The sequence below is a fragment of the Antechinus flavipes genome, chromosome 1, assembly GCF_016432865.1.
Source record: "Antechinus flavipes isolate AdamAnt ecotype Samford, QLD, Australia chromosome 1, AdamAnt_v2, whole genome shotgun sequence".
Taxonomy (NCBI): Eukaryota; Metazoa; Chordata; class Mammalia; order Dasyuromorphia; family Dasyuridae; genus Antechinus; species Antechinus flavipes.
In genome coordinates, this window is record NC_067398.1 from 509,790,719 (window position 1) to 509,814,439 (window position 23,721).

The 23,721-nt window shown below is 33.3% G+C and overlaps 1 protein-coding gene across 1 annotated transcript in view; it reads right to left on the reverse strand.

Annotated features, from left to right (window-relative positions):
• Positions 1 to 23,721, reverse strand: part of PIEZO2 (piezo type mechanosensitive ion channel component 2) — a 271,682-nt gene that overhangs the window by 84,533 nt on the left and 163,428 nt on the right. The window contains exons 15-21 of the mRNA XM_051973830.1: positions 20,097 to 20,317; positions 18,450 to 18,660; positions 18,066 to 18,162; positions 16,699 to 16,875; positions 14,750 to 14,950; positions 3,000 to 3,204; positions 970 to 1,135 (exon numbers count right to left, since the gene is read on the reverse strand). Coding sequence (XP_051829790.1) covers positions 970 to 1,135; positions 3,000 to 3,204; positions 14,750 to 14,950; positions 16,699 to 16,875; positions 18,066 to 18,162; positions 18,450 to 18,660; positions 20,097 to 20,317 — 1,278 coding nt within the window. The remainder of the gene's footprint in view (positions 1 to 969; positions 1,136 to 2,999; positions 3,205 to 14,749; positions 14,951 to 16,698; positions 16,876 to 18,065; positions 18,163 to 18,449; positions 18,661 to 20,096; positions 20,318 to 23,721) is intronic.

The following is a 23,721-nucleotide window of genomic DNA, read 5'->3' on the forward strand; positions in this document are numbered from 1 at the left end:
GAGGAGCCAAGTGGCACAATTCATAGAGTACTGGGACAGGAGTCAGGAAGATCTGAGTTCAAACTCAACTTCAAACAGTTACTAGCTATGTGACCCTGGGCAAGTTTACTTAACCCTGTTTGCTTTAGTATCTTGATTTGTAAAATGACCTGGAGAAGGAAATGGCAAACTACTCCAGCATCTTTGCCAAGAAAACTTCAAAAAGAGTTACAAAGAATCAGACATGATTGAAATGACTGAACAAAAGAGGTGAATAATAATACTTGCACTGTTCACAGGGCTTACTAATTAGCAATGCTGTTAATTGTTTAACAATTGGATCTCTCCCTCCCTTCTAAATGTAACCTTGAGACACTTTAAAATTTAATTTGCATTGTTAACATTTTCTCCATCACATTTTAAAGTCTAGACAATCAACAAAACAATCAATCAAGCCCTGATTTGTAGTTTTTCAATTTCCATAGTGTAAATGCTGATACTGAAAATTTTAAAATGATCGCATGTGAATCAATTCAAAATGGATCTAATACACACTCTTGTGTGTAATCATATGTTGTTTTTGAGTTGTTTTTTAGGCATGTCTGACCCTTCATGACTCATTTGAGGTTTTCTTGGAAAAGATAACTGCATGGTTTGCCATTTTTTTTCTCCATATTATTTTATAATTGAGGAAACTGAGACAAATAGGGTTAAGTTATACAGGGTCACAGTAAGTGTCTGAGGGTGGATTTGAACTCAGAAAGATGAGTCTTCCTGACTCTAGGTCTGATACTTTTATACAATGTATCACTTAGCTGCTCCTGTTTGTGCCTTTTGATTAAAAAAAAGCATTAAAAATCTGAGTGATTATTATTTACTTTCAATGTATATTTATTTTACCCACTATTGTAAACATCACAATTTTAGGAAAGAAGAAAGTAAAACTCATACCCCACAGTTACTTCTCAAAGAATTAAAAGTAATCTTTACCGGCAGTGAATGAAATCTGGCACAGGATTATGTTGGCTAAAAGATGCTGCATCAAGGCTCATACATATTTCTACATTATCCCCAGCCATGATCCGCACTGCAGCTTTGTTTTCATCCTCAAAAGTTTGTCGTTGTAAGGAAGCACACAATAGCAGCATGAAGTCATCTGGTAAGATAGCATTGTAAGAGTGAGTATGAGTTATTCATTTATATTTATTTATAACTTCACTGTACATAATTGGGAAAGATAACAATCTTTACTCAGTACATGCAATTTGTAATTTGTGCATGGGTTTTAAGTTAACTTGACAATTGTGTACTTAGAGTTCAGCAAACAGTTTTCCATAAAAAACACATGATAGGCAGGTTCCTAAACTATGGACCCTTTAGATTAGGGATAATAATAAGACCATCGTAAAATCTATCTGAGATCACATACATTTGGAACTTTTCTCCAAGGACACAAATCACAACTCATCCACGCCTACATAATCCACTAGATGTGGACCAGGTCATAGGAGAATAAAATATAATAAATATTGCTAAAATAAAAATTTTATAATTAATGAAACTTAGACCCAGAAAAGTGATATGATTTAGCAAAGTGACCTAACTACTGGCTTGGAATCAAAGATCTATTAACTACAAACTAAGCATTATTTCCACTCAATCAAGCCATGAAACCCGCCTTTCCTATTGCTAAAATGACTTAGCTTATATTTTCTATAAAAAAAAGGCATTCTGCCTTCAGATTATAGTGGTGAGAAAGTCATCTCATGGCAGAATAGTTCTTTAGCTTATAAACTTTTTATATTTGCTTAAGAAAAAAAGAGTATTCTAGTTCAATAAAATTCTGGATATTCTGAATAAAGGATCATGAAAAATGACTCTTGGGAGATAAGGTTAAGTAAGAGTCCCAAATTTGGATTCTTTGTTCATGTAATAGGTCATATTTAGGGTAGTATAAGTAGATTTCATATTGGTGGCTTTCTGTATTAATTAGGACTATTGATTTAATACTAATTAAAGTATTTTGACACTTTAATGATTGTATTTATTTATGTATTCTCCACAAATACATACAGGTATATATATATATCTATATTCATGTATATATTCATATGATTTACACATATTTTCATGTGTGATATTATCAATATTTAACTATATAATCCCTCTCCATCTTTTTGATTAAGACCATTCTATGAATAATACTTTCTTCTTATCTCCTATTTCAGAGTTTTGTTTGTTTGTTTGCTAGTATCAACTACAGGAGCCATTCAAACTTTGGTTGACATGTTAAAAGACATAACCATATTTACTAAAAGATGTTTGGAAATGTTAACATAACTGTTAATTAAGCGAAGTGCTTCACTTTTCACCCACAACAAGAAATTTGCTTCATGCCTAAACTGAGATTAATGGTTAATGTATATTCTAAACCATTGGAAGGTCTTATAAAGAGTAAGGAAAGAAAGGAGCTAATTATGCAAGTAATCATGCATTTTACATATTCTATAATTTTTTTTGACAAAGCATTATATTATTGGCAGAAGCCACAATCTTGTAGAAACATTTATTGGATAGAACCCAAAAGAATAGTTTTAATTTCAGAATGTTTCTCTTGGAGATTACAGACCCACCAAACAGACTTGTGCAATGGACAACGGTGGCAATGAAAAGCTAATTAGAGGCTGTTTTTTTGTAGAATAAATGACAAGAATAAAACTAAAAATTAACAATTTAAGTCATATGACTCTGGGGCTAAAACACTTACAGACAAGAAAAACTGGATTAGGTCGTACAATGAAATCTGGAAAGTATAGCCACTTTATGATATTGTTGTCAAAACTGGCACCAGGATATCTCCATGGATAATCTGCAAAGAAGGTTGGGAGGACAGTAAGGAAGGAAGTAAAAAAAAAATGAAGGCACATTGATTATGTTGTAATTCTTCAATTCTCTACTCAAGAACTATCTATCTGTAAACAACTTATTATCAAAGCAAATATTCAGAAAGGAATCCTTACCTCTACAAGGAGCAGGTGGAATGCCAATGCACACAAAGTACTGGAATGTAATGATACATGCCAGAAAGCAGCAGTACTTTGGCCAGATTTCTGCAATAGCTTTTCTTCTTCTTCTATATAATACGGCAATTAGCCAACAAGCATGAATCATAGCATAGAAGTCCATTCGTTGGCCAATTACATTAACTGACATTAGAAAACAAGTCTGTGTAAGGATGAGAAGCAAAAGAAAGTTATTTAGAATGGGATGGTAGTGGATGTTATTTGCATTAATTTTTTTTTCTGAGGCAACTGGGGTCAAATGATTTGCCCGGGATCACACAGCTAGAAAGTATTGAGAGTCTGAGGCCAGATTTGAACTCAGGTCCTCCTGACTTCAAGACTGGTGCTCTATCCACTGTGCAACCTAGCTGCCCCAGTGAATACTTTCTTATAAAAATCTCTATTGCCTTTCTTCCCTCTTTAATCTGCCTTATATAGGATCTTTGATATACTGTAAAATTCATTTCAAGTACCACTTCTTGAAGAAAGCCTTTCCTAGTCCTACATTGCCACCTGCTTCTCCCTTCCACCCCAACCCTTTAAGGACGCCTTCCATTTATGCCGTATTTATCTTGTTTGCTACAATGAATATATGTTGCCTCCCCCATATAATGTAAGCTCCTAAAGGATAGAGATGACTTTTGCTTTTTCTTTGTATCTGTGGTCCTTAGCACAAGACCCAGGTTATATTAATTGCTTAAAATAACTAGTCTTTTATCTTTGATAGAGGCATTGGGATTTTGCCCAAGGCTAACAAAATTTAGGGCATACACCATATAGGTATACATGTATACATACGTGTATAAATTGGGGGGAGAGACAGAGAAAAAGAGAGAGAGAGAGAGAGAAAGAAAAAGAGAGAGAGAGAGAGAGAAAGAGAGAGAGAGAAAGAGAATTCCTAGTCCCCACCTTTACTCTCTTCTGCTCTTCTTACTGGTATATTGCTCCAAAAGAACCTAACATAGGCTTGTTTCCCATGGGGGCTGGTCTCTCAGAGTTGCTGTCTATAATAGAAAAGTGTTGCTCTCTGTGTTGATTTTTTCCACAATTAAAAAAAAAACCTTTAAAAAATATTTTGAGTTCCAAATTCTATCTCTTCCTCTTCTTCCCATTCTCTGAGATGGCAAGCAATCCCAGATATAGTTTATATATATGAAATTATGTAAAACACTCCCATACTAGTCATTTTGTATAAGGAGAGTTGAATAAAAGGAAAAAGGAAAGAAAGTGAAAATACCATACTTCAGCCTATGTTCAATCAATATATTTTTTCTTCTGAAGGTGGGTAGGATGTTCTATCCTTAGTTCTTTGGGATTATGTTAGATCCCAACATATTGTTGGGATTGTATTGCTGAGAATAGCTAAATCATTCACAATTCTTTGAACAATATTGCTATTACTATGTATAATATTCTCCTGGTTCTATTTCTTTACTATGCATCAGTTCATATAAGTCCATGTTTTTCTAAAATCATTATATTTCTCATTTCTTATCCCAAAGTAATATTGTATTACAAGTATATATCATAGCTTATTTAGCCATTCCATAGTTGATGGACATCTCTTTGATTTTCAATTCTTAACCAACGTAAGAACAAATTGGTCCTTTCCCTTTTTCTTGAAAGTCTTTGGCATATAGAGATAGCAGTGGTATTGCTGGATCAAAGATATGAACAGCTTTCTAGTCCTTTGGGCACAGTTCAAATTGCCCGCCAAAATTGTTAGATCAGTTCACAGCTCTAGCAATAGTACATTTGCGTCTCAGTTTTCCCACAACCCTTCTAACATCAAACATTTTCCTTTTGTCATATTAGCCATTCTTGTAAGTGTGAGGTGGCACCTCAAAGTAGTTTTCATTTGCATTTCTCTGATCAATAGTGACTTAGAGTATTTTTATGTGACTATAGATAGCTTTGATTTTTTTGTCTGAAAATTGCCTCTTCATATTCTAAATAAATTTGTAAATTGGGGAATAATTTGATTTTTATAAACTTGACTCAATGCTCTATATGTTTGAAAAATGAAGTCTTTATTAGAGGTATTTGTTGCAAAAATTCCATTTCCCTTCCTGAGTTTTCTGCTTTCCTTCTAAATTTGGTTGCATTGGTTTTATTTGTGCAAAACCTTTTTAATTTGATATAATCAAAATGATCTATTTTACATTTTGTGATGATCTCTTTGTCTTCTTTGGTCTCCAATTCTTTCCTTATTCAGAAATGTGATAGATAAACTATTCCATTCTTTCTTAATGGTTTATGATACCATCTTATATGTAAATCATATACCCATTATTATCTTATCTTGGCATGGTGTGAGATATCGGTCAATCTATATCCAATTTTTGCCATATTATTTTCCAATTTTCCCAACAGGTTTTGTTGTTCCAAAACATTGAATCATACACCAGATTACAATGATAATTTATTATAATGTAATCTACACCTAAATTATTCCACTGACCCACCACTCTATTATTTTCCAATTTTCCCAACAGGTTTTGTTGTTCCAAAACATTGAATCATACACCAGATTACAATGATAATTTATTATAATGTAATCTACACCTAAATTATTCCACTGACCCACCACTCTATTGACTAACAATACTAGATTGTTTTGATATTTACTATTTTATAATGTAGTTTGAAATCGGGTATGGGTAGATCTCTTGTTTTTGTTCTCTGTCAATAAAAAGTTATTAAATAAAAAAAAATAAAAAACCAAAATTGCTTTCAATTAATAATTAAAAAAAAGTTTTTGTTCTTCCAGAAGAATTTTCTAATTTTTTTTCTAGCTCTACAAAATATGGCATGGGATAAATAGAGTAATTTACATAGAATTGTTATTTTTATTATATTGGCTTGACTTACTCATAAATAATTAATATCTTTCCAATTGGTTAGATATAACTTTGTGTGAAAAGTTGCAATTTACTCTCACTTTACATCCTCTTTTCTCTTCTTCCAATACAATAACTTTTCCACACCTAATTTCTTTTTTAATATCATCACAGTAAAGTCAAATTATACCTATAGGCTCTAAGTATACCCCAACAAAGATAGACTTCTCAAGAATTAAAACATATAACCTTCCCATATAGGGATGTAAACATTTTAACCTTTAAAAAACATTTTTTTCCTTTCCTTTTTACATTTTTAGGCTTCTTTTTGAGTTCTGTCAATTTTCTGTTCAGTTGTCACCTTTTCATCAAAAATAAATGAAAATCCTCTATTTCATTAAATATCCATCGATTCCCCCTAAAAGATAATATTAAGTTTTGCTGGATAGTTGATTATTGGCTGTATCCCAAGCTTCTTTGCCCTCTGGAATGTCATATTCCAGGCCCTTCAATTTTTTTAAAGCAGAAGCTTCTAGGTTCTGAGTAATGCTGATAGTGGCTCCATGATATATGAGTTGTATCTTTCTGGCTGCTTGCAATATTTTCTCCTTGATTTGATAATTTTGAAATTTAGTTACTATATTCCTTGGAGTTTTCATTTTGGCATCTCTTTCAGGAGGGGATTGGTGGATCCTTCCAATGGCTGTTTTACTCTCTGGTTCTAGGACATCAGGGCAGTTTTCCTTGATCATTTCTTGAAAGATGTTGTCTAGGTTCTTTTTTTTTTCCCATTATGGTTTTCAGGTAGTGAAATAATTCTTAGATCGTCTTTCCTGGGTTTATTTTCCAGGTTACTTGTTTTTCCAATGAGGTATCCTATTTTTTCATTGCAGGGGGCGGGGGGGGGATTGCTCAACTGATTCTTGATGTCTCATTGAGTTCTTTACTTCCATTTGTTCAATTCAAATTTTTAGTGAATTATTTTCTTCAGTTAGCTTTTTAAAAAAATCTCCTTTTGTATTTGGCCAATCGAACTTTTAAATGAGGCATTTTGTTCATTGCATTTTTTCCTATTTCACAAACTCTGTTTTTCAAGGAGTTGTTTTCTTTTTCCATTTTTGCCAAAACTAATTTTTAGGGAGTGATTTTCTTCAGATAATTTCTGTGCTTCCTTTTTTAGACCTCTCATTTCCTTTCCCCATTTTTTCTTCTCTCTTTTAAGATCCTTTTTGAATTCTTCCAAGAGAGCCTTTTGAAATGGAGACCAACTTATAACACTCTTTAAGGCCTCTTATGGAAATGTTTTGTCTTTAATGTCCTCAAGGTTTGAGGTCTATTCTTCCTTGTCTCCATAAAAGCTATCTATGGTCAGAGCTTTTTTTTTTTTTTTTTTTTTGGCTCATTTTTAAAGGAGGTTTGCTCTTAGGGCAAAGGGGAGATTGTCTCAAGCTTTCTCTACAGGCAACAACTGCTTCACACTACCTTGGGGCCAGTGTTGTTGCTTCCTTATAGTACTGGGTAGGTGTGGCAGAGTCCCACTTTTTATGGTGGGATTCAAGGACTTACTATTTACCTTCTATAGTTGTTTTGGAGCTGTCATAGCTACTCTGCTGTTCCATTGGCTTCTGAACCAGCATAGAGGAGCAAACACTGCTGTAATTGGCCTAAAAGCTTCTCAGTAGATTCCTCCTGCAAGTGCAGGTTGCTTCACTATGGGTCTCCCTGCTGTACTTATGCTTGGCTGCAACACCCCTTGCCTGAATGAGACAGACTTATCCTGAAGTTATTCCAAAATACATTCTGCTAGAAATTTATTACATTCCAAATATTTGTGGGTTATCTTACTACAAAGCTCACTCAGAAGTTTGATCTGGTGTTGATCTGAGGAAAGCCAGGAAAAACTCAGACAAAAACCTGTCTACTCTTTGCCACCTTAGCTCTGCCCCTTGTGAAAATTGTTTTCTAGTTATGTTCATATAGTTCCTACATTTGTCTTGGCAGTTAGACTCTGAAGTATTTACATAGTCTATGGTTATTTTAGATGGAATTTGTCTTTCTATCTCTTGGAAATCGATTTTGTGGATGATATATAGAAATGCTGATGTTTAATATGGATTTAGGCCTCCAATTTTGCTAAAGTTGCTAATACTTTCAAGTAGTTTTTTAAAATTGATTCTCTAGAACTTTCCAAGTGTAACATGGCATCATTTGCAAAGAGTAATAATTTTGTTTCCTCTCCACCTTCTCTAATTTCTTTAATTACTTTTTCCTCGCTTACTGCTTGTAGAGGACAAGAATTGAATAAGTCCATGTACAGAAAGAGTCTGGTCCAGGTTTTAGTTGAGACTGCTCTTTGTAAGGGTATGTAGTTCAAAGCATTAGCTCACTATCTCTCATAACAATGAATGAAAGACACACTCCAAATAAATTTAAGATAATCTTGGTGAAGAATGCATGTAATAGAAACAAGGCATCACAAACTATACAATTTTTGACTGTTGTGAAAAGTACATTATTACAATTAGTTACTGTTTAAAGTTAATGTCAAACTGCAATGTTGAAGTATGGTATATACATTAACCCTGGAATATACACAGTGCCACCCAGAGACATCTGATGTTATTGCAATACTAGCTTAAAGAGTAAATAAACTTTGGCTCTCAGATCAATAAATGGACTGCTTTGACAGGATCCCACCAGGCTCATGTATTTTCATTTCCACACTCATCTTATTCACTGGAGCCAGCCTCCAATAGTTGGTATATCTAACATTTCTAGCATAATATTAAATAAAAGATGGAATAACAGCATCTTTCCTTCACCCCCGATTCTAAAGGTTTCCAGTGTGTCCCAATTACAAATAATATTTGCTGATGATCTGCTTTTTTCCTCTATTTTATTGATGTAAACAATTTTAACTACATCCCATAAATTTTCTTGTATTGTCTTATTGTCATTTTCTTTGATGAAATTATTGATTGTTTCTATGATTTTATTCTTTACTCACTTATTTTTAGGAGGAGATTATTTCATTTCCAATTAATTTTTAATCTCTATTGAACATTATTAAATGTAATTTTTATTGCATTGTGATCTGAAAAGAATGTGTTTACTATGTTTTTCTGCATATAGTTGTGAGGTTTTTGTCTTATTATATGGTCAATTTTTATGTGGGTGCCATGTACTGCTAAGAATAAAAGGTATATTCCCCTTCAATTTTCCCTGAAGAGCTATCATATCTAACTTTTCCAGAATTTTACATATCTCCTGAACTTTTTCTTATTTATTTATTTATTTTTTGGTTAAATTAATCTAGTTTTGAGAGGGGGATGCTGAGATCCTCCAAAAGTATAATTTTATTATCTGCTTCTTCCTTTCATTCAACTTTGCCTTTAAAAATTTAGATGCTATTCCATATTTGTTACTTATATCTTTAGTATTGACACGACTTCATTGTCTATGACACCTGTTAGCAAAATCACTTTTAATGTGACTTATTTTGTTTTTGCTTTGTCTGAGAACACATCTGTTATCCCTGCTTTTTTTGCTTCAGTTAAAGCATAATAGATTCTTTTCCAGCACCTTAGCATTGTCCTGTGTGTACCCTCCTGCTTCATATATGTTTCTTGTAAAAGAAAATTGTAGGATTCTGTTTTTAAATCCATTCTGCCATCTGCTTCTATTTTATGAGAAAATTCATCCCATTTACATTTATAGTTATGATAACTAACTTAAAAAAATTCCCTCCATGTTATTTTTTAATTTGGTTATCCATCCCACTCTCATACACCACCCTTTCCCTTCTCACAAATGTTTTACTTCTGATTATTGCCTTCCCCAAAATATCCTCCCTTTCATCAGTCTTACTTCTTTTATTATTCCCATCTTTACAGGGTAAGATAGATTTCTATAACCAACTGAGTGTGTATTTTATTCACTCTTTGAGCCAACTGTGATGAAAGTAAGGTTCACATTTTGTTTTTAACCCTCCATCTTTCCATCCGTTATAAAAACTTTTACATGCCTCTTTAATGTGGGATAATTTACCTCATTCAATCTCACCTCTTCTTTCAGTGTAATTTTCTTTCTCATGCTCTTTTTATTTTTTTTAGGTACCATCCTATCAAAGTCATCTTATACCCACACTCTCTGTCTATATATACTCCTTTTAATTTCTCTTATAATAATAAAGCTTTTAAGAGCTACAAATATTTTATTATCATGTAGAAATATAAACTATTTAGCCTTATGGAATTTCTATGTTTTCTTTTTCTTGTTTCTTTTTATCTTTTTATGTTTCTCTTGAATCTTGCATTTGGAGATCACATTTTTAATTCAGTTCTGGTCTTTTAATTAGAAATGTTGAAACAACTATATGGACATGTATATATATATATTGTATTTAACATATACTTTAACATATTTAACATGTATTGGTCTACTTGCCATCCAGGGAAGGGGATGGGAGGAAGGATGGGGAAAATTGGAACAAAAGGTTTTACAATTGTTAATGCTGAAAAATTATCCATGCATATATCTTGTAAATAAAAAGCTATAAAATAAAAATTAAAAAGAAATAGAAATGTTGGAAAGTTCTCTATTTCCTTAAATGTCAGCTTTGTTGGGTAGATAAATTTTGGTTATAATCTTAACTCCTTTGCCTGCCTGTGTATTTGCCATTTAGTTCTTTACTGTACAATCTGCCAAATTCTATGTAGTAGCTCAATGATATTTAAGTTGTTTTCATTTTTGTATGTCTTTTAGGTGGCAAACAGTGGATTCTCTCAGTTTCTATTTCATCCTCAGGTCCTAGAATATCAGGGTAGTTTTCTTTGATAATTTCTTGAAAGATGTCCAGAATTTTTTTTTATTAAGGCTTGCAGGTTGTCTAGTAATTTTTATGTTATTTTTCCTGCATCTATTTTTTAGGTCATTTGCTTTTCCATTCAGAATTTTCACCTTTTCACCTTTTTTTAACAATTTTTTTTGATTTTGCTTTATTTTATTTTGATGTCTCATAGTTATTAATTTCCACTGTTTCAATTTTAATTTTTAAGTAATTATTTTCTTCAACGATCTTTTGAACTTCCTTTTCTATTTGGCCAATTCAATTTTTTTTGGCAGTTAACTAAACTCCTTAGCAAAAATTTCAATATCTTTTGCCATTCTATTGACTCTTTTTTTCATGATTCTTTTGCATTACTCTCATTTATTTTTCTAAATTTTCTTCTAGCTTTCTAGCTTGCTTTTAAAAAATCTTTTTGGAATACATGGAGAAATTCATTTTGGGCCTGAAAATGAATTATATTTTTCTTTGAGGCTTCACATATGGTAATTTTGACACTCTTGTCCTCTTGTAACTATGCTTTGATCCATCCTATCACCATAGTAACTTCCTATAGTCAATCTTTTTTTTTTGTCTTTTCCCCATTTTTCTGCCTTTCCTGTGTGTGTGTGTTTGTGTGTGTGTGTGTATGTGTGTGTGTGTGTGTGTGTGTGTGTGGTGTGTGTGTGTGTGTGTGTGTGTGTGTGTGAGAGAGAGAGAGAGAGAGAGAGAGAGAGAGAGAGAGAGAGAGAGAATTTTTTATGTGTGAGTTGAACTCTGGTCCTGCACTGTCCCAAGCTTTTTGTGCTGGAGTTCTGGGTCTTCTTGTTGACTTTCACTGGCCTTCAGGGACTAGCAGCTTACTTTCTCTGGAGGTAAGCTTTTCTTCTGGCTTGTTCTGGGAGGTGGAGCTCCTGTTGGTCTTTCTAGATGTTGGGGTTAGCTGCTAGCCTGCTCCATAATTGGGGCCTTGCTGCTGGATTGCTATGGTATCACAGTCTTTTGGGTGGCTCACTCTGGAGGAGGGAAGCTTGTTGCTGGTTAGCTTTAGTGGTAGCAACCTGCTGTTGGGTTGCTATAGAAACAGTATCCTCTTGGTGAGCAGGTCCTGGAAGAATAATTTTGTGCCTGATCTGCTCTAGGGATGAGTTCTTTCTGCTAGACTGCCAAGGAATCAGGGTCTCTCTGCTGGTAAACTTCTAGATTTGCCCCTGGGCAGGGATTCATTACTGGTAAACAGTGGGATCAAGGCCAGGCTGGTGGCCTGGGGGTGGAACTCTGGCGATGGGGCATTTCTGTGCTATATAGTTCACCCACTTGACTAGGAGATGGCTGGAATGTAGGAAGGTGGGGTTGAACTCATGCATTACCCCACGCTTGGATCTTTTTTTCAGGCCCCCTGTTCTGGGGTTGCTGCTGCAGCTGCTCTTGGACCCTTTCCCCCTCCCACTTCAATTAGACAGACCTTTCATGATTGGCTTGCAAGCTACTTCCCTGCTCTTAGATCAACTCTCAGGCAGTTTTCTAGTTGTTTGGAGGGGAATCAGTAATGGCTTCAGCAGGCTCCTTTCTCACTCTGCCACTTTGGCACTGAAAATTTTATTTTGGATAATTTGAAGGCATGTTTTTTTTGTGCCGTTTGCTAAGGGGGACAAGATTACTTGATATAACTCTGTGTAATCAAGTAGGACATATTTATAGTGATACTGATGGAGATGAACTCTGAAAACTGTGTCCCCTTTAATCCGTAAAATAATTACTCTGGAAGCTGTGTCCCCTTTGATCTATAAAGAAGGGAGATTCAGAGTCTCAGGCCCTCCTGGGAAGTCATATCTCCCCCAAAAGTTAAGAGGTGCCATTCAATTGGAAATCTTGGGCAAATCACCCCCCTCCCCATTGATCTTTTGGGAAACTGGATCCTCATTCAGGAAGCCTTTAAAGTGATTTTCATTCAATTTGGAGATCTGGGTCTGATATTGAGTGGCTTGAAACTCCAAGGACTTAGGCCAGGGGAATTGGCTTTCTTTTCAACTGGAAGTTTTAGCCTCAGACTTCTATAAAGGACAATTCTAAACTCCATATTTTTGCAGAAGTCTGGAGTAGGGCTGAGCTGCCTACCTGGACTCCTGTCCACTGTGAAGAGATCTTCTTTTCTCAGTGCTAACTTCTAATTCTCTGCCATGATTTCTCTGTTAGGAACTCCATTTCCCTAAGAGGACTCTTTGCCACTCGGAAGTCAGTCTTCCTAGCAAAACCGACTTCTCAATGCCAATAAAACTTCCTTTTTTGCCACTAATATTTCAGGTTCGTGAATTCTTTCACATAGGACCTGAACCTCCAACCAAAAGGGGATTCCCACAACTCTCTGCACTGCCACTAGAAGAGCATCAATACCATTCATGGTGTCACTATTAAATATTCTTCAAACTGGTTAGCTGAAGATTCTATGAATGACATTCTCCTTCTCTGCTTTTCTTTTCAGTTTTCCTCTACACATTAATTATAAGTACAACAGTTCAGCTCCCAATGTTTTCTACCAAAATAAAGGATAGTTTGTGTTTTGTTATGAAGAATTAAATCTACAAAGGTTTTGCTTCAGGAAATGATATTTTCAGAGAATATCTTTAAAGCTTAAAGTGATTAGTTTGTACAATTCCTTGAAGAAAAAAAGTTGTTGGTTTTTCACTTTTATATTTACAGAACAGCATAGTAATTTGTGTATATTTAATACTTAAAAAATTGCTGAATTGAATTGAAACTGGTTAAAAGAGAGGCAAGACTTTTTGTAGTGGCAAGGAATTGGAAACTGAGTGGATACCTATCAATTGGAGAATGGCTGAATAAGTTATGGTATATGAATGTAATGGAATATTATTGTTTTATAAGACATGATTAGCAGGATGATTTTAGAAAGGCCTGGAAAGACTTCCATGAACTGATGCTAAGTGAAGTGAGTAGAACCAAGAGAACATTGTACACAGCAAATAACAAGACTATGTGATGAACTGTAATGGACTTGGCTCTTTTCAACAATGATGTAATTCAGGCCAATTCTAATAGACTTGTGGTGGAGAGAATTATCTGCATCCAGAAAGAGGACTATGAGGACTGAATGTGGATCACAATATAGTTTTTTTCATCTGTTTTGTTGCTATTTGCTTTTTCCCCTTTTTGGTATGATTTTTCTTGTGCACCATGATAAATGTGGAAATATGTTTAGAAGAATTGTACATGTTTAACCTATGCTGTTTAGGGGAAGTTGGGAGGGGAAGAAAGGGAGAAAATTTTGGAATACAAGCTTTTGTATGGATGAATGTTGAAAACTATCTTTGCATGTATTTTGAAGCTCTTGTTATTTTTTTAAATTAAATGAAAAAGATAAGCAAGAAAAGATAACGTTACATTGTTAAAATAAAATTAACTTGCTGGGTTTGTGATATAGTTAGCTGAGTGAATGAAAAGGGCTAAAAACAAAGTATATTACATACATACAGAAGTAGACTGCTCTGTTTAGACCCTCATACCACTATCACAAATATTTTGGAAAATCTTAAGCATCTGGCAAAGGGGACTTAGAAAATATATAACTTTTATAATGAAGTCATAGAGCATAAAAAATCAAGAGTTGGACTGAAGTAAATGGATTTGGGAAGTTCTTATAAAGTGCCCATTATTGTATTGTATTGTGTTGCATCCTGCCATATTGTGTTGTGTTATTTGTATTATATGCTACTATACTATATTACATTAATTTTATTTTATTCTATTCAGTACTAGGCTAGGAAGCAAGTGAGATACATAATGAGAAAAGAAGTCACTGTCCTTTGGAAGCTTATAATTTGGCTAAAACCCATCTTAAACCAAAGGATATGAGTTAGAATCTTATTCTAGACAATAAAACCACACACACACACACACACACACACACACACACACGTATATACATGAATGCCAGAAATTCAAATTTCATATGTATTAAAAATACAATCTACCAGGCAGTTACCAGAAATTTAAAAAAAAAAAATTGGTGTTAGATATCTTACCTCCAACCCAAACTTGTAGAAAAAGTAATTTATGAAATACTTGGCACAATTGATGAGTCCATTATCCAGATGCATTCTTGTAATGTCATGAAAAATGGTTTTAGACACAGGTGCTGTAAGGTTATTTCTACATCTATAATATTCCTGATGGCGGTAAATAGTTACTTCAAAAGCTAGAATAGCTAGCATCAGTAGATTATTCTACAAAGCAGGAAAAAGATGTTATAAGAGGAGGGCAAAATTTTATGACTTGGTAATCTAAAAGAAATCTTTAGATAATATTATTTCATTGTGTCTGAAGACAAAAATGTCCTAGGCTTGATTATATTCTGGTTGTATAATGATATTACTTATTATTATTACAGTCAATATTTACATAGTACTTACTGATTTGTAAAGTACTTTATATATTTTGTCTCATATAATACTCATAATTTCCCTATAAGGTAGGCTTTAGACTCATTATTATCTATTTTTATCATATTGGAAAACAGGAGGAAAAGATATTTAGTGTAAGCAGGACTGAGATTCAGAAAAGTAAAGTAACTTGTGTATGGTCACACTTAATAAATACTAAAGGCAGGATTTGAACTCATCTTCTTGATTAAAGCCAGTGCTTTCTAGCATAGAATACTACTTATACATTATAAGATAAGTACAGAATGTCATAGCATTATATATTATAAAAAGATACATTTGTTTCCTGTTTTACCAAACTAAAATTTCATTATTCTTTTTAAATAGTTCAAACCAATTCCTATGATGCTAGCCAGTGGTAGTACTTTGGAGGAGAAGATAACAGCTTCTGGTCCCTTCTCACATTTAGAAAATCAAAATAATGGTATATACAACATAAGATATCATAAAGGTTTATTGTTTATAGAAAAGAGATCTGCATCAGGCATGATTTTTTAAAATAATGTGATACTTTAGAATGTTGTGTAACAGAAGCTAAGTTAGAACATATATTGCTAAAGAAATGGGGCTCAAATTATTTAAAAACATTTAAATAAATGCTTAATTTAAGTGCTACAGACTTCCTTTTTAAATTGCACTGTAATCATAGTGCCGCTTAAAGTAGAAAATTATTAATGTGGTCTAAAATAATAAAAATGCTTGAAAATTAAAAATGTGTATTATTTTATATGCTAATCTTATTATGACTGAATCTGAGAATAATAAATAATGTTACTTTTTATGCATTTAAACATAAATAAGTAAAATAAAGTTTATAACACTGGGTAAGCCAAACCTGAGTATATGAAGAACATATTTGATCCTAAGTTACCCAAATGGCAAATGATAATCCAAGTTTATCAACTGTGTTATACTGAGATATTAACATATTTGCCATAGATCATTGTAACATTTCAAATTTCACATAAACAAATTTAACCAAAAAAAAAGAAAATTTTTAAACAATGATGGAATTTTAAATCAAATAATTCAGTTAAAGCAGTTACCCTGAGATATACAAGCAATGGAGAAGATTTTCTCAATCCAACCCACTCTGATGGATCAATCGGACCACTGTAGAGCATGGATGTGTTCAAATATGTTATATTTATATTTGTTTCATTTTGATTTGGCTGAAATTAAAGAGGTATAACATCTGTTAATGTTAGGAACAAAACAGTTAATGACAAGTAAGGGAGGAGAGCGGCTACATTCACATTCTTAATATATATCATTTATCTGTGGGGAAATAAATCTTTCCAAGATCATAAGGAATATGAATTCTGAAGATAGGATTGAGCTATAATAATCTAGGGAAAGACTCCAAGAAACAAGGTATTGTGTTTCTTACACAAATTAAGAGCTATCTTCAAAAGGTGAAGATGGAGTTTTTTAAGAAATGTCTCCCCAACCTCCTCCCCCCCAAATTTGGTTTTCTCTAAAGTGAATTTCCCCTAAAAGTATAGTTAAGATTTCCCATCAGAATGGCTTACCCAGGTACAATTAACAGAAAATTTGACAGGATCAATGGTGGAAAGCTGGTATAACATTTTGCAGACAATAATCACACACGTCCAGACAGTGCAGATGCTTGAAGCCAGACGACGTAGTTGGGCATATGGCAAAGCAAAAGCCCAAGAAATCAAAAATACATAGTTGAAGAGAGACACCTAAGAACACAAAATTAGAATATGGAGAGAAAGGGAAAGATGTTGTAGAAGGTAAAGAAAAATAATGGAGATTTTTTTTTTAGTGCTCTGTCAATTTGAACAGCTCCTTTTGTGAAATTCAAAGACATATACATCATCATCACGATAATCATGATATCTTGTTTTATAAAGTGGCTATCCATATAATATTAAGAGATAGTTACAATGTTAAATCATTTTAAGTACCTAATCTTGAGCACAGAACACCACATGCCACAGCGATAGTAACGCTGCACATTCATTTAATCATTGACAAGGAATTTGTTAAGTACCTCTTATAATCTAGTTTCTTAGAAGAACACAATATAGATCTGAATGAACATTCACTATTTATCTCATCAGAGGACCAATTAAAAAAATCCACTGGAAGAACTATCAAAACCACCTTTAAGTGATATTTTTCTCTTCTTTAGAATCTGAACCCTAGAGTTCTTGTTTGTAGAAAGTATATATTTGGGGATGGCAGTAAAAGGTTATAGTTAATGTTGTTTTGTTTTCTGTGCTTTAGAATTGCTTAAGCCTGACATCTGATGTGACTAAAAAGTACTAGGTCCTCTTTTTAACATCTAGAAAAAAAAGAAAACAAAAAATTACTTTAGTTCTATATTATTTAATAGCAATTTTTTTTAATTTCAAGGGAATCTTTATTTAATGTATGACTCCACTACTTTTTTTCTCCAGTTTTCATATTGCTTGTGGACAACTTTTTAAGAGATTCATGCAGACTATGCTGGAAACCAGCTTTATCTTGTAAACTGAAAATTTTTTATGTGACACAAATAACATTTACTTCCTATCCTTAAAAAAAAGATTAAGGAGACAGTAGAATTCTATCTAATTTTATGTTTCATATAGCATCTGGAATTTCGATTGGACTCAGGAAATGAACAATGGAATATATTAGAATAGCTAATTGATTTCCTCTTTCCTAAGTCATTGATAAAAATGCTGAAAATGACAGAAATTCCACTAGAAAACATTTTCCACATTTGCAATGCTCCGTGAATTTTTAAGTCTGGTCACTCAGCTAGTTTTAATCAGCCAATTTTGCTGATTAAGCATAGTCATAATAAAAAAAATGGAGAATCATAATAATGATAGCAATAAAAGCTCAAATTTATACAGCATCTTTTAGTCTTCAAATTGCTTACCTCACTATATTGGTCATAGATAATATAGATCATCGCTGTTCGCAGATGATAAAGCTGACTGTCAGAGATATAAGGTGATTTACCCATAAGCACATACCTAGCCAAAATTGGAACTATGAATTAAATTTAGGTGTTCTGAATTCCTACTGCAGAATTCTCCTCTTACTGCAGAATTCTCCTCTTATACTAGGAAAAATGATGAGAGAATTCATTAGGTAGCTCAATTTCTGTGCACTTTCCTAAAAGTAAGCAGTTTGTGTGACTTATGTATAAATGAAGAATTAACATGTTCCAACAATTCTGACCATTTGCTTTTTGAGTAGGGGGATATTGAATACAAATCCTATGGAAGACCATGATAAAGAAGAATAATATGGAGGATACACAAGATCTTCAGCATCTAAGCTCAATACGAGAATCAAAAGTGTACTTGCCTCTTTTACTGTAACCCAGATGATATATGATGAAACAATTTTGATGATATGCAATTCCAAAATCCACCACATGAAAACCTGCAGTTTGTGAAAGTACTCCAGGAATTTTAAGAATAGTACTGTGAGACGGTCAATTACTAGATGCCATTTGTTTCTTATATCTGCAAAATAGTAAACTCACCTAAGAGAATGAAGAATTCTTTTTGGGTTACATTTTAGTGCTCTATAATTAGTGATCCTTAGGCTAATTTTTACAAGGAAAATATAAGTAGGAAGTGAATAGGGACAGAGTCTGGCTTTATTCAACAAGTTTTCAACACTTACCATATGACAGCTACTCTGCATCAGGGTTGAAATAGCCCTTGATTTCAAGGGGCTTTGATTGGATTGAAGAAGAATGAAAGAATTTTCATGTTACCAAAAATATAAAATATATACAAATTAATTTGCAGAGAGAAAGTTCTAGCAATTCAGTGGGAAAGTAGCACTTAATTTTTTGAAGAAAATAAGGAATTTTCAGAGGTAGAGGAAGAAGTACATTCCAAGTATGGAGACAGAAGATAAAAAAACAAAAACAAAACTTGAACATAAAGTGGATGAAGAAAGGTAATGTGGAGTAGAGTAGATTAGAATGGCAGCCAGATATCTAAGAATTTTATTGGCTAAAAAGAGTTTATATTTTATTCTATTCCTCTATTATAATCAATAAAACATAAAGCAAACACTTCTTTTTTCTATTCAACACTGAGAACCATAACTGTTTGGTCTATATCAATGATAAAGATTTCTATATTATTGTAGGTTATGGAAATAATTTAGGGAGAATTCTTTGAGAGAATGTGGCATAAAGAAGTTTTATGTATTATGTAAAGTTTTTACTTAATGTCATTTCAAATACCACATGATAAATGGGCATCTTAGAGGAGTACTTTTAAAAAGTTTACTAGACATCATATTAGAGTAACAAATGTTTTGTGCTACCACATTCTTCTTTATATGCTGTTGTTGTTCAGTCATTTTTCAATTGTGCATGACTCTTTGTGCCCCCATTTGTCATTGCCATTTCCTTTTCTATATCATTTTATATTTGAGGAAACTGAGGCAAATAGGATTAAGTGACTTGCCCAGATTCACATAGCTAATGACAACCTGAAACTAGATTTAAACTCAGGAAGATGAGTCTTTCTGACTTTAGGACCAGGATGCTATCTGCTATACCACCTAGCTACCCTTCCTGTTTATATAGAAGTAAAATAAATTTAATTCAGTAAAACAAAACAAACAAACAAACAAAAAACTACCAAGTATATTGGTCATAATTTATAATTTGACATATCATGGCAGAATGTCTCTATGGTACATTATGATTTTTGTGTTCAATCTATTTGATAAGCATGATTGGGGAATCTGGAACAGCTGATACTGCAATATTTTTAAACATTTTCCCCTTACACATTTTCTATTCTCAGGAGGAAAATTGTCAGAGAAGTATTGAATTTTACAAGGCAAGATCACATTAACTTCATTTTAATAAATGTTGCCAGGATGAATATTTTTTCCTTTGAAGTCAATCAACTTTTAGCTGAACCTAAGCTACCTGAAGTTTCTTCTTCCTCCTCAGATTCCTCCTCACCATCTTCATCTTCTTCTTCTTCATCTTCACTGTCTTTCCTATCCCCACCTTTTTCTTCTTCCTCATAGTACTCTTCTGTCTTCTCCTGACCATCCTCTTCAAGCCTCCTCATTGCCTCTTTTTCCATGCTTGCAGTTAGATTCATCATGGCGAGGTCTGGAAGGCTTCCCTCTGGGTTCGCCAGTCTGTTGGCAGACAATGACCAAGTAAATAGAGGAAATGGTATAATAAGCAATCTGAATGTGGGGACAAGCAAAATGAATATAAAACCAAAGCAAAAATTAATGCATGTACAAATGCCTTTCAACTGCTGAATGTTAACCTCTTTTCTTTCTTTTTTTTTTAAAAGCACTTTCTACAAACACACTGCAAATTGAATTAGATTGAGTTAGTTTTTCTAACTCAGATTCTAATGATTAGTTAGTAATGAGTGCTATCAACACCTAAACTTGACATTTTTCCGAGGGGAAAAATGGTCAGAGTTTAGGATGTAGAAGCATGAAATGGCATCATGTAAGAGCAAGCATTTCATGGCTTCACAGGGGGACTTACTCATTTTGGTGGATTGGTAATTTTTTCTTGATGCTGCTCAAAGTAATTGAAATAGAAAGGAAAAAAAGGAGATGAGAACAGAGGAGTTAAAAGGAATGTCAGAGATTATATATCATGCTACATTACATCCACTAGTGCATTCCTGTATGCCATCTGCAGTAGCTTTCTAATGCCAAATGCATTCCAGAATGGCATTAATGACATGCATTTACTAAGAACTCTATACCTAAGCATAGATGGATAGTGGAGGACAGCATTGTAAAAAGGGTGTAGAAACTCCCAAGGGGTATTATTATGGCATGCTCTTTAGAAATGCAGCAAATTGTCTTACACAAATCATACCATTCACATTTCAAATAAGTTTTCATCTTTTCTAAATGTGTGCTTTTAGTCAACCTTTGCATAAACTCATTCCACTATCTCCTTACTTAAAGCATTACACAAAGGAAGCCAAATGCTTTTAGCCTGAAGAAGTTTATTATGTGACCAGTTTTGGTATTTGATGATTTAATATTTTACTCTGGACAGCAGTAAGAAGAAATGTGTGGGAACTCTGTGCATGAGTGAGAATGAGTATTGAGGGAAGATAAATTTTATGTTTCTGGTCAATAAACCAGAATCACAGGGTTCAGAAACAATTTATTTTACCCCCCCTTTGTTTTATAAATGAAGAAATGGAGGGCCAATGAAATTAAGTGACTTAAGATCACATTTCTCTGACTCAGTTTCCTCATTTTTAAAATAAGGAATTTGGACTAGTAGAACTCTAAGGTTCCTTTCAACTTCAAATCCTGCCTACTAGAAAAGCTATTAAAATCAGACTAAATACAAACAGAATGGCCAATTCCTGAAAAACAAAACAAAACAAAACAAATTCCTATCAAAAGCATAATACTGAATTAAGAGAGCAAGAATGTAGAAGGTTAAATTAAAAAATAATGAAGACTAAGTTAAAGAAAGATTCTCTCCACATTGGTGGGGGAATTTACGATGACTGGTTCCTATCAGTCATTTTGCCCTTATCTTATGTATGTATGTCTAACTGCAGATTTTTACCCTTAGAAAAGACATCTAATTTTAGTTATATGACCACTTTTCACCATGCCAATGTTCTTTCAATCATCTTTATGATGTATCTTATCAAAATTTAAGCCAGCTATTTTCTAATAGAAGGGTATGTATTTATTTGTTCTTCTAGCAATATCTCCTTATATAAATTACACCAGCACAGCATTTCCATTTTTCAAGTTAGAAACTATTTCTTGCAATACAATAAAGGATTCAATAGTCGATAATACTAAAAGGTATTGTATCTAAAGGATACATCAGAAGTCGTCATATTGTATAAAGTCCAGCAGTCAGAGAACCTGGGTTCCAATTATTTCTCTGCTCTGCTACTTATTGCATATGTGACCTTGGACAAATCCCTTAATCTTGCTGGGTTTAAAATACACATATTTGCATATGTTACATATGTATTTATGTATACATGATATAAAATGCCCTGTATTATACAAAAAAAAGATACTAATCTTGAAGAAAATTCTTCTCTGATCTTCTATACTCAATACCTCATTATAAAAAGCCTTATCTGATCATTATTGCTAGAAAAGGTATGAAAATGTTTGAAGGCACTACCAAAGCACACAGTGACACTATTTGGGATTTTCTTAGCAAAGATAATGGAGTGGCTTTTTTTTTTCCCAACTCATTTTACAGATGAGGAAACTGAGGCAAACAGGGTTAAGTGGCTTGTCCAGGGTCACATAGCTAGTAAGTGTTTGAAACCAAATTTGAACTCAAGAAGATGAATCTTCCTCACTGTAGGCCTAGCACTTTATCTAGTGAACCACCTAGTTATCCTAACTTTTTTGACTCCATGAAATAAAATTTACTCCATGGATGAAAGACTGCCTTATGTCTATATGACTGTTGTGTAACTGTTATGAAAACTTTAATAAATACAGAGAAGAATATTATCAATTATAGATCTCAGAAATATAACTGAATGATCATTTTTAAACTTAACATAGAAAACTACTAACATCTGTACCTATCCAATTCTATCAATCTTAGTTAAACATGCATAAACATTTATAAACACCCTGCAGGGATTTAAACTTTTCAGTTACTGCAAAGAAAGAAGAAATCTAAGTAAAGACTTGCTGCTTCTAGTTGCTTATGAGTCTACATTGGGTTTTTTTTAAATTTTAAAAGGAGAAAGTGCCTTGATGTATCAAACCTTGGACAATGAATCAATCACTACATAGTTAATCTAATTAATCACTGTGCCATGACCTTAGTAGAAATAGATCCTGTTAATTATAAACACAGATTCAATGAATCAATTACTAAGTGGTTAATCTGATTAAGTCAACCTAGAAGAGGTAGATCCTGTCAATTATAGACACAGATTCAATGAATCAATCACTAAGTGGTTAATCTGATTAAGCCAACCTAGCCAGAGGTAAATCCTGTCAATTATAGACACAGATTCAATGAATCAATCACTAAATGGTTAATTTAATTAATTCTTGGGCAACCACCTGGCAGAAATAGATCCTGTCCATTATGCAAACATCCTCAGTCTTTTTTTTTACACATGGATTATTTTGGAACATGTACATAATACCAAAACAAATATGTAAAGCACTAAAAAAGGTGATCCTTTTTCATATTGAGGGGTGGAAACATTTCAAAGTCATAGAGAGAATGAGGCATTGCATTGAAATATAAAGAAAGTGGAATTTGGGATTTCTTTTTCAAACTCAAGAGTTATCATTTTAGACATCCTAAGAGAATGGTAATAACAGAAGTGCAACTATAGTCTTCCACACCTATATACTATATCTGTAGTCTATTTCCCCCCACCCCCCTGCCAGTGAATTTTCCTTTTCTTTTCCTCATATTTTATTTTATATTGCTTATAAAAGTGGGGCCATATACTTGTTAGTTAGGATCTTCACTTCTGAGAATTTTTAATGTGCTTCTGACTACCTCTTTCTTAAATGTTCTTTTTATATGCCTTCCATTCTTC